At 39.2% G+C, this 11,456-nt stretch overlaps 1 protein-coding gene and 1 long non-coding RNA gene across 2 annotated transcripts; one reads left to right on the top strand and one right to left on the bottom strand.

The window, feature by feature from the left end:
• The first annotated feature begins 1,006 nt into the window (after positions 1–1,006).
• LOC134153793 (uncharacterized) lies at positions 1,007–6,956 on the top strand. Its single transcript, XR_009961233.1, has 3 exons — positions 1,007–1,205; positions 2,239–2,379; positions 6,103–6,956. It is a non-coding gene; the product is annotated as an uncharacterized LOC134153793 (long non-coding RNA).
• Positions 4,983–11,370, bottom strand: RAD1 (RAD1 checkpoint DNA exonuclease). The gene is made up of 5 exons (XM_062600215.1): positions 11,098–11,370; positions 9,466–9,574; positions 7,270–7,528; positions 5,554–5,652; positions 4,983–5,254 (listed from the first exon to the last, which is right to left on the bottom strand). The coding sequence occupies exons 1-5, from the start codon at positions 11,290–11,292 to the stop codon at positions 5,071–5,073; spliced, it is 846 nt and encodes a 281-aa protein (XP_062456199.1). The 5' UTR covers positions 11,293–11,370; the 3' UTR covers positions 4,983–5,070.
• Positions 11,371–11,456: the final 86 nt, after the last annotated feature.

Genomic DNA, 11,456 nt, shown 5'->3' with positions numbered 1-11,456 from the left:
CTAGTGGAGGCTCTTACTCCTCGACTGTTGCTCTAGCAAAGCCTCTTACTGAGGTAAGAGAGGTTCCTGGAAGAACTGCAGGACTCAACAGAGTTTCTGGCATGAATTCAGGATTAAAAAACTCTGAGAAGGATCTAGTCATCAATGACTAGATATGGACATCAGCTGTGTGTTTTGGGGAAAATAGCACACAGTGACAGCTCAGAAAGAGTAAATGGCACCGATGAGAATCTGCACATGCAAATAGCCACGCTACTGCTGAAATACCTGCTAACTTTCAATGAGTGTCTGGTTTCCCTCCTTTTCCAGAATGTGTCTGCAACCAAATAAGCTGGAAGCTGCTATGCTTTACTTTAAAAAGCAGTTATTTCGTTAGAAGGAAGCACAGCACCTGAACTGATACAGCTATATGTGGAAGTTGCCCAAATTGAACAACTGAAAGAAAACTATGATAGAGCAGTAAGTTATTTATTACAGGTAAGCAAGATCCTGATAATCACATTAAACAGTTAAACCATGTTAAAGTAATTAACACAGGTGCATCAATATATTAGAAGATTTAGACTAGTCTGAAATAAATACTTTGAAACTCCAATTTCTTGACCTTCAGATTGATAAAAATAGCCTTCAGTTTTCAAGTACCACAAAGCAAAGTTCTTGAGTATAAATAGCTCTAAATTCCAGTGGGGTTAGAAAACTGGCTTGAAAATATTCAGTATAGGTCCAGCCCTGAGAATATACTTTTAAAACTAGAATGGCTTGTTTATGCATTTCCTGCTTTAGTGAGGTAGGGCTTGAGAGAAGACAAGACTGAGTGGTGATAATATCACATGGCAGAAGATAAGCTTGTTAGTACAGTTGGAATTTCCTGTTACTTCATTGTCCCTGAAGATACCCTTGTGCTTGTTCCCTGCTCACACAGGGCTGCTGCTGGGCAGAGCTTATTCTGTGGCTGGGGAGGAGCAGCAGCACACTGAATGTCTGCTGAACAGGGAGTAGTGGAGGGTTTGGGGCAGAAAACGTGAGATCTTTGGTTTGTAGAGCAAAATGCTGCAGAAGGCAATAATGCATAGGGAAGTTTGGAGATTAGGAACACAGAAGAAAAGAGTATGCTCAGAGGTAACACCGAGCTGCCTTACAGACTGCAAAAGCCCCAAGCTTCTTGGATTTCATTACCAAATGTACTTTGGTCAGCCTGCAGTGGGGTAAGTTCAGTTCTGCCATTTAAAAAGAAAAATACATCCGAACCAATAGAGACTGCAAAATTTAACTTTCTAATTTTCTGGGAGATAAAAATCCATCTTTTCATTTCCAAGAAGTGCAGTTGTTCTTGGTGGCATACATTGTTCCTGTTAGACTGCTCCTAATTGTAATAACAAAGTCAGAACAGGTGAGGAGAAGACTTGTTCAAAGAGAAAAGCAATCAGCTGTAAGTCCTTACCACATATATTTTCTAGAACCTCCTGAAATGTACTTTAAAGAGAGCCTTAGTATGTATCAAGTGATGTTGGGTGCAGATAATTCCCAGATTCTTAGCACCGTTGAGGAATTCAGTAACTGGCTTGTCTGACTAGCAATAAATCAGGTAAGAAAAATATTTGCCTAGAAATTTTGCTGCAGATCTGCATGTTGCCAATAGCTGCTCAGAGCTGGTCAGTGCAAGCAACCCAAGCCCAGCATGGGAGGAGGGAGAGACATGTAATGGCAATGTAATGGCAGCATTTTCAGTTGTCACAATTAATTTTGCTGAAGGATATGAATTGATGCCAAATATATTTTTAGGAGAAGGCAACATTCCCCGTAGATTTTTGGTAGGACAAGTTCATACTCCAAGCAATTTTACATATGTATATAAGATTTTATACATCTACATAAATATTCTTGCTTTTGTACTTCATAATCCTTTATGAGTTTATTGTTAAAGCACTGGACATGTCCTATGTACAGCTGGCTTTGCACATGCATATTTGGTGCCAAACAGTTTATTTCCCAGGTGTCCAGCCTCACACACATTCAGATTTTCAATGGTATAAGGAAAGTGGAACTCGGTCTGGAATTCTGCTTGTTAGGCAGTTTGCTAAAAGTTCCTCATGTTTAGGTCTAGCTGTGGGTTTCAAGAATACATTAAGCATGCACCAATCAAACCTTCAAGAATACTCCTAAAAATTAATATATTAATAAAATTAATATAGTTATGAGTGATCCATGTTGCATATTTTTTCACCTCTCTCTCTCTAGCAGGCCTACACTGTGCTGAAAGACTTGAAATGTAAGGCAGATGCCTATGAGGACTACAGCGAGTAGGTTGTCAAGGTTTCTTATAAGTAGCATTGTCTAGCAGACAGAAGGATACAAGAAGCTCATCTGCTGTTCAGCAAGGTAATTATAATACTACATTTTGCTTTCTTTTTTTCCTTTATCACCTGTCTTTGAAAACTTAATTTAATGCAGTTACATAGCTGCTGCATCAAAACTAGCTCTTTTTGAAAGCAGTTCAAGTCCTTCTACATTAGTCAGCTTTATTTTCCTGAGGAGGTCCAGGATATTTGAAGGGAATCTCAATCACATTTTCAGTGGATATCCATGCACCTTCCTCCCCATGTATTAACTCCATAAAGATCTGAGCTCTGTGGACACTTAATTACATTTCCCAACAAACAGTCCCACTCCTTTGCAGAGCCCTTTTAGTTAGATTTAAGAACGATAATACATTGCTGTGTCAGTTGCTAGAGCACCACTGGGGAGAAGGCACACTAGAAAGGCCAAAGTAGCCTCCACTGCGGACCTGGGCTTCCATTTGTACCTAAGCAATCCTGCTTCCCCCTCAAAACTAATTCCATACAAACACAAGTTTGTCTGAACAAGGTGTCAGGCCTCTAACTGTTACTCCTCTGTAACAGCCCCATTTAAAAAAAAATAATTCCGTATTTGTTCAAATTACTGAACAAACTACTGAACTATTGTTGTTTAAATAATTAATGTTAAGAGTGTTCTGTCTGTTAAAGCACTATTTAGTACTGCTATTATTCTTTATACAGTTTCTTTGTACATAAAACCCACCCATTGGATTCTTAAGGATTTATAAGCTGCTACAAAACAAAATTCGAAGTAGTCACCTGTAGGTAACCACACACAGCTTCTTATCTCAGCTTTTCAACAGCCTTCTAGTCATTCTCTTCTTAACATGCACCCCTTTGCATGTTTTACTTTACTCTGTTTAACGACACAGATGTAATATAACCTGCCATCATAACACAAACTGCAGGCATTATTAACATTTCGGACAGTTTAGAACAGGAATCTTTTAGAAAAGAATGTCTCTATACTTACATTGGAAAATTCTAAGGATGCTCCTTTGGGAAGATTATGCTTTATTCATGAAAATAGCAAAGGAAGGAATCCAATTTCTTTTCCCCATAATTGTACTCTGGCCTTTATTATTTTATACATACACTGAAAAAAGCTCAGCTACAAGACTTGAAGTCTAGTCAGCTCTCAGTTTCAGTTCAGGCCACTGGATGCTATCTTTCCAACATTAAATTTATTTTCACTATGGAAAAATCTTGATTTAGCAAATGCAACTTTTCACAAATTTTAAAATATTTTGATAGTTATAACTGTGAAGTTAACACTTCAGAAAGGTAACACATTCAGGAATATCTGTGTGACTTCTGGAAACTCAAATCTCATTTTCAGAAATTACTTGGATAGCTCAGAAATGAGTCCTTAAGCATCTACGTCCCATTACTAGGCATATGCCACATACTGATCTTCTCACTCCTTGACCGTTAGCTCTGGTAGTAGCAGCCTTTAACTCACATCCCCAGGAGCACCCCCACACAGAGTACAGAACTGCTGGTGTACTTCTAGTCCATTCCTTGCCTCACTGCACAGTAACTTCTTATTGCAGCCAAGGCCTCCTGCGTTTTCATCCGCCTACAGCCATGTTCACAAAGGCATTTGTTGACAATTGCCAAACTACATTTATGAGTCTAGGCCTCTATTTAGTCCTATTATGTACAAATATAATTCCTGCACAAATCTTGCATGTCTGCAATAATTATTATTTGTGAAATGGAAGTGTTACTATCACTTACTGGTACAGTGAAGATTGTACTAACTTCTTATGATATTCTTTCCAGAATCTCTGTTGGTAGAAGAAATTGTTAAATTATCATTTCAAGAACTAATCTAGTATATCTGAAGCCAATTATGTAAAAGCGCAAACACTAAATCACAGCAATGTCCTCGAATAAAATACAAGGTAACTTCAATACTCTAAAATAAATCACATCATTGAAAAAGTCGTGTGTTCAGTTTCATTTTTATCCTGTCATCCAGAGTAGTAGTAAATATCTTTGACTACTGTGTGTTAAGAGTTAATAATTCTTAATGAGACAATAGTATTAATGTTTTTCGCTGAAGAAACTGACATGGTATGAATATTTAAACTTGAAAAATAAACAGTAATTTAGATAAAGATATCTAAAATTATTCATGTCAATCAATTTTAAATATCTGTAATTCTTTTAATTAAAAGTTTATTGCCAAAAATGATCTACAGAGAAGTCAGTGAAAAGGAATGACTAAATGAATTGCTGATGTAAGCAAGTGCTGAAAAATGGTTAATAAAAGCATTTTTAACTCAAAAAAGGAAAAACCCGAGAGGATTTGGATACTATTGATTTGTGCAGCAATCAGTTGATGACATACAAACATACTGTTTCTCAAGTGTGCAAGGCAGGACTTCATCTTCTGACAAACATTGAAGCTCAGCTCAGCTACAGTCTAAAACTGTAGGAACTACCCATGGATCACTAACTCTCTGGATCACAATGCACAGCAGCAAGCTGGAACACTGCAGCATCTTTTCACTTTTAGAACTAACTTTTTTGGGTCAGGGCTAAGAAACAGTTGCAGGAGAATACAAGAGAAGTCTTCATGGTATTAATTCCACATTAAAAAAGAGGTAATATCAAGTCTATCAGTCTTTGTAACTTTAATTCAGTTCTATAAAAAATACATAATTTTATATATACATAAATAAAACACAGACTCTAAATCACACAGCTACAGGGCTGCCTCAGTAACATCCTCATCAGGGCAACAATAGTATTCTACAAAACAGATCTGCCCATCTTCATTCCTAATCATATATTGCAGAGAAAGAAATCCTCGAGTATCTGTTCGAATGGACACTTTACAAGATAGAGCTAATGCCTTTGTAGATGGTTTAAGCAAAGAAATCTTATACCTGCAAGGGAGAAAAAAAGTCATTTAAAAATTACAAAGAGACAAGCTGAAACACTACTCCCAATTAACACCATAAAGTTATGGAAAGCCCAGTAGTAATACCATATTTTAATCTTCTCCTGGTAACACCACCAGACAGACACTGTTACCACTGAGCTTTTGATCATAGACACACAATTTTATTAGATGGGATTTCTGTACTAACGAAATAAATGTTTCATTAATGCAAAAGCAGTTTTTAAACTGTCCATCAAGAAAATATAACCTGCCACAGAGTGCAGTGAGCACACAGTTACTAACCTGTTTGTCTGGGTTTGCTTACAATGGAACGCTTCTATCAAATCAGAGTCCTTGGGATAGTCAAGATGTGCACTTCCTGCATTTCCAAAAGTGGATAACCTGGAAAATAAAAGGTGTCATCTCAAAATAGTTAACAGCAGCTCTACAAAAACTTGTCAGAAGTGGTCATCTTATATATCTCTATGGCTGTTTTACAAAACACTGTTTTTACCAAGACAACGTTCAGCAAGTTACAAAAAACAGTGTTTTGTATCTCCCAAAATGGGAGATATGGATTAGGCCAGAATGGGATAATTTAGGAAAAGGCTGAAGCACTCCAAAGTCTCTGATTCTCTTAAGACATCTGACAATGGTTTCATACAAAGCTGATTTACTTCAGTGAAAGATTGGCTATTGGTCTTCAGTAGCATATTTTAGTTTCTATTTATATATACTGCAAGTGAAAAAAGTCCCCATTCTGCAGCATTAGCTATGAAAGTAAAAAAAAATGTGGAAATCCTAGAAATTTCACTTATTTTCTACGACGACTGACTGAATTTATGATTTCAGATAGTTGTCAGTGTTCCCAAAATCATTCCAGACCTGGGAGATACTCTCTGCAAACAAAAGCACTGAAGAAGAATTCTTAATGAACTCGGACTCTGTAAAGTATACAGAAAACAAACTAATGGAAGCTGAATCTTACTGAGGCCAAGACCACAGATCTCCAAGTCACATAATTTTCAGTTGCCAACAGCATGAGGTTGAACACTAACAAAAGTTAACATCAATCATTGAAACAAGATTCAAGTTATGAAGAAGGACATTACAGAATATAGTAAATATTTAAGATGAGGCTATTGAAGGTACAAACTCATAGGATGGAAAATAAACAATAACTAGGGGTTCAAACGGTGTCTCAGGACAATCAGGAATTTTTTTTTTCCAACTAAAAGCACATTTTTTTGCTGCCACATATGATGCTTTGCACAATCCTCTTCAGTGATGTGTGCTACATTATCTTCCAAAGTGATGCACTGCCGTATTATCATGGTAGTCTTGGATGATAACTGGGCCATAGCGTATGTCTGCTAGGTTCCACTATTAGATTAGAGATGCCAGAGCAACATGACACACAACATTAAGCTACTATATGTCTACCAAAATAGTTCAAATTTGCTTTGAAAGAAATGTTATGGGCTGAATCAGGGATCATCCATTGGGGAACCTCTGTCTTGATGGAAAAACAGTAAAACACCATGAGCAGAACACACATATACACAGTTGTTCATTCTGCCTCTCTGCTTATTTTGCAATACTCTGATTTAAGTCACTACATGCAGTTTGGTTGCATGTGTTGCAGCAGATATAAACCAGCAACTGCTATCAAGAAACATGTGCTCTTTGGATTGCACAATATGTCCCACCCAGAAATGCTGTTGTCTCATCTGTTTCTATATAAGACACACAGCTAAACAAATTTAAATGGACATTTGTGTTTGTTTTACTTTAATTAAAAATACTAAATTGTCTACATTACCAAGCTGGTCAATATATTCCTTATTATGTTAATAAGATAACATGTCTTTATTATATTCATTACAATTTTCCTTAAAATAAAACTGTGTTCTAAAACAGCTTCCCACTTTAGTACATGCTAAAACTTCCAGGCCTTACTCACAGAGGAGCAGAAAGGCCATGTATGAACACTTACGCTGAATGCACAGTTTCTCCTACCTGAAGTATGGCTTGTCTGGGGACATGGTAATCTGCAGAACTTCACTGGTCATATCCAGTTCAGAAAATGCTTCTCGTAGCCCCTCTGACTGCAGGATAATTTTATTAACAACATTTGTACTGCAGAAATCAAAGTCTAACAACTCCTCAGGTTCTTGAGTGTTAATTTTGCATACTGTCACCACTCCTCCTTCTTCTAAGAAGAGCATCAAGGGATAGCCATAACCACGGTAACACATCCTAAGAGCTGTTGATGTTCCTGAAAAAGAGAATGAAGCAGACACTCTTCAGAGAGCTAGCTAGCACATCTGACCACTTTAGGAAATTTAGATATTATCTGCACAGGACATACAAATTGAATTCATTTAGAATGCCTGGTCTGGCCTCTCATACATTAATTCAGCATGGTTAGTCTAGCCTCCTATACACCCTCCTCCAAAGGGTTACGTTTATGCAGCAAAATGAAATGATGTGAATGTACGCACTAGTTTGAATCCAACTAGTGGTATGTACCAAACAGATAACTCCAGCTGTGACAATGATGCTGCATATGCTGCAAACAGGTTAGCAGATTCAGTAAAACCTCCATAGATCTAGGGCTCACTCTGTCTTAAATTGTCACTCTTTACTACTCTCGTTACCTGTGCAGTCCAAACTAAAATTAGCATACCACAGCTTGCACGATGGTACCAACCTCCTTTTGCTATGTAAACATAACCTGAATGTTTGGGTCCTCCAAATTATGGTGCAGTTTAGTACATTTGATTGTCTATCTTTAGGTCAGAGCCAGAACAGAAACAACAGAGAAACCTGGAGTTCAACACATAGCTGCAACGACAGAACTGCCTTAGAAAACTGGCATGGTTTCATTCTGCTGCATAAAAGTATACAGTGCATCCTATAGCACTCATACATTTAGATTGAATTCCAGTTACTTTGCATGAGAAATCATTTCATGAACAATTATCAAGTTAAAAAATAATTTTAAAAAGACTTCAATTTTTAGGAAGTAAAATCTAGCTAAAATTGCATTTTTTAAACAAATAACAATTTTTAAACAAATGTAACTCAATATTGCAAACATAATTATGACAGGAATTTCCCTCCATTCATCACTGAAAGCCAGTAATACAGTCTACTTGATTTTTGCAATTCACACACTTGACAAAATACTTTATATGCCTCACAGCAAAATGTAAAACCCTCTATTCACACGAGATGGTGTGCTTAGGGCATTTGAAGTGGTCACCAATTCAACCATAAATTCCTTAAGAGGCTTTAGGTAAGTAACATGCCTTAGTTCCTTATTTGCAAGCTAGAGATAATATTCACAAAATAGATGCTGCTGTAGCTTGAAGAAAGAAGGAATAAAGTGTGCTACATAACAGCTATTGCACCAGGAGCACAGACAATGAAGAGATGATGATAACTGGAATGGCTGCAGACTCCTTCAACCCCAATAAATCTATCCGCCCTAGAATATTTCCTATTTCAAGTATACACTTATTAATGTTTTTGAGCCATTTGGACTATTTTGAGTGGGCTGCAGAGGAACTATTTGTTCAGCTCTGCCCAGGTTTTCCCTTTAAGTGAAGGGCACTCTGGAACAAACTAGGATTCATGTGATGTGGGTGATCTGGGTCCTGGAGTGAAGCAATTGGCCAAACTGACAGTAAAGACACAGTCCTGGGGGTCAGTACTGGCTCTGGCATCAGAATTACAACCTAAACATAGCATGTGACTTGCTGGAGACACCCAGATAAATTACTTCCCATGTTTTCTTATCAAGGTTATAGAAATTGTTTGAGATCTTCAGCCCCAAACCAGAGCAAGGGTATGAGAGGGCTTGTACTTCATGCCACAAAAGGGTTGCAGCCACATAGAGTGGCCCTTCTGTGCCTTACAGAGATCCAAAGGGAGTCACCCTCCTCTGGCATCTCTTTCAGCAGTGGTCCCAGACACACTGACTAGGTTAAGATCCAGCACATCCCTTCTTCAGCCCATTTGCTGTTACTATAGCATACACTTATGTTAGCTTAAGCAAACAGTGTGAATCCCGCTTAATAATGATAACTGCCATTCCCAGAAGGACTTATGGTGAAAGTCACAAATTTTGTCAAAGCATGGCTAAGCACAGGTTTCACTATGCAGTTACAAGAGATGCATATGCATGATAAAGCTAAATATGCATCATACCTGGCAAAGAACTTGCACCAAAAATGGTCAAGCAGTCGAGAAGAACAGCCAAATTGATCCGGAACATCACAGATTCCTCCTGAACAGCATATTCTTGAAAAATTTCTGCCTATGAGAAGAAGAAAAGGGATGAGGAAATTTTTGGTAATTATTTTACAGCTTATATTTCAGTTCAAAGTTTTCAGTTTCAGATATCAGTGCAATACAAAGTGATTTCTATATTTAACACAATTTCTGTTAAAAAACCAGCAGGTCTTAATCCACAGAAATTAGTAAAATAAAATCAGGTCACATTTTAAATGAAGTAGCATGTCATAACCATGAAAATCTAAGCACTTATCGTTTATAGTTTAAAAACCAGCCACAAATGTTAAAGTCTCTAGCCACCTACTTCTGGAGTGAGAAACATTCAGATATCTGACATAAATGACACATTTGTCCAGATTCAACAAAATTCTGTAAGTGATCAGACTTAATTTGTTGTAACAATTACATTAAACTAATTTTTGAATATTTTCAGGTCCATGTTGAGAGACTCGGTACTCACTTTCAGAGAATAAATACAAATTTGAAACCCACATGTGAAAACAGTAAGTGGACTAATGACAACTACCATAAAAGAAAGCAGAAACCGTCTCAAACCTTGTTTTTTAAAAAACATTTGCTGGAAATGTAAAAGCAAAAAAATCATTGCCTCCAAACACACAATTTGAACCAAAAAACTATTATCAACAACAAAGTGACTTACTTACTTTTATTCTTAAGTAAGAGCTTTGCAGCAAAAAGCATGAGAAAACGTTTTGAATAATAAAAAGTATGTAACCGGATTTTCAAAAGTAGCTGAAATCATCCTCCACTTCTTTTGTGATATTCTTTTCCTGTAGTTACCACAAAGCTGCTGATACCTCCTGAGTATGCACATGCTTTTGCCAGTGACAAACAGGAGACAGCCCAGAGTAGTCTAATCCCTCTCAGACTAGTTAGGGGCGCATGTCACAGATGTGCTGAAGTCACCTCACAGCTCAACACTCAAACTGCATCCATGTGTAAACTCTAAAAAAATTCTTTTAGGCCAAAGACACAGGCAGAATCAGAAGGCAAGAGAAGGCCATTGCTCCAGTGTTGCAATGACACAAGTAAACACACGCTCCAGCTGTTGGAGTTGTAGGCTTTATATGTTGTGAACTGCTCATGAACCTAAGAACAATTCAGTCAGAAGGACAACAGACTTCTCAGGTGCCAACATATTAAACGAGGATACAAACTCAAAGCGTAAGCAGGCATTAACGAGCCATGCATCGAGTTCATTCCGGGGACATAGCACAACTGAGGGCAGCCTAACCGGAGCACTGCCCTCGGGTCAGCAGCTCCAGCTGTTGCACGGTTTTGCTCACGTTTCCCCTTCTTCGCAGGTGAACTCCCTGCACACACCTCCTCTGTTAAGTAGCCTGGGCCCTCCTAAGGTTTCTAACAGTGCTCTACACCTGTCTTTCACCCGCGCGGGTAAGAGCGGCGTGAGCGCTACGAAGCTTGATGTAAAACAGCGAGAGGGCGGACGCCCGGCAGTGGGGACTGCAAGAAACCTCTTATCGCGGCTAGCGGCAGCCTCGCCACCGCCCCGCGGCGCCGCACCTGGATGAAGGAGTTGGCCTGCAGGCACTTGGCGTCCTCCACCGTCACCCTGATGCCGTTGGCCGTGGCGAAGCAGGTCGCGTGGTCCTGGAAGTGCACGGCCCGCAGGAGGCTGGAGAGGTTGCGCGCGTTGTCCAGGCTGGCCGTCAGGACGTAGCGCTCGCCGCTGGCGGGCGGCTGCGTGGAGAGCGGCATGGCCGGAGGCGCGCAGGCGGCCCGCGGCAACCGCCCGCCTAACGGCCGCCTCGTGCTGCCCAACGGCCGCCCAACGGCCGCAGCACCGACGGCAAGCGCGCGCTGCCGGCCGCCACTACCATAGAGTGCGCGCCCAGGACGCACGGAGCGGCTACGGGCCGTTC

This window comes from Rhea pennata, chromosome Z, assembly GCF_028389875.1.
Source record: "Rhea pennata isolate bPtePen1 chromosome Z, bPtePen1.pri, whole genome shotgun sequence".
In the NCBI taxonomy this organism is placed as follows: domain Eukaryota; kingdom Metazoa; phylum Chordata; class Aves; order Rheiformes; family Rheidae; genus Rhea; species Rhea pennata.
The sequence above is the reverse complement of the archived record's forward strand: the minus strand, read 5'-3'. Positions and strand labels throughout refer to the sequence as shown.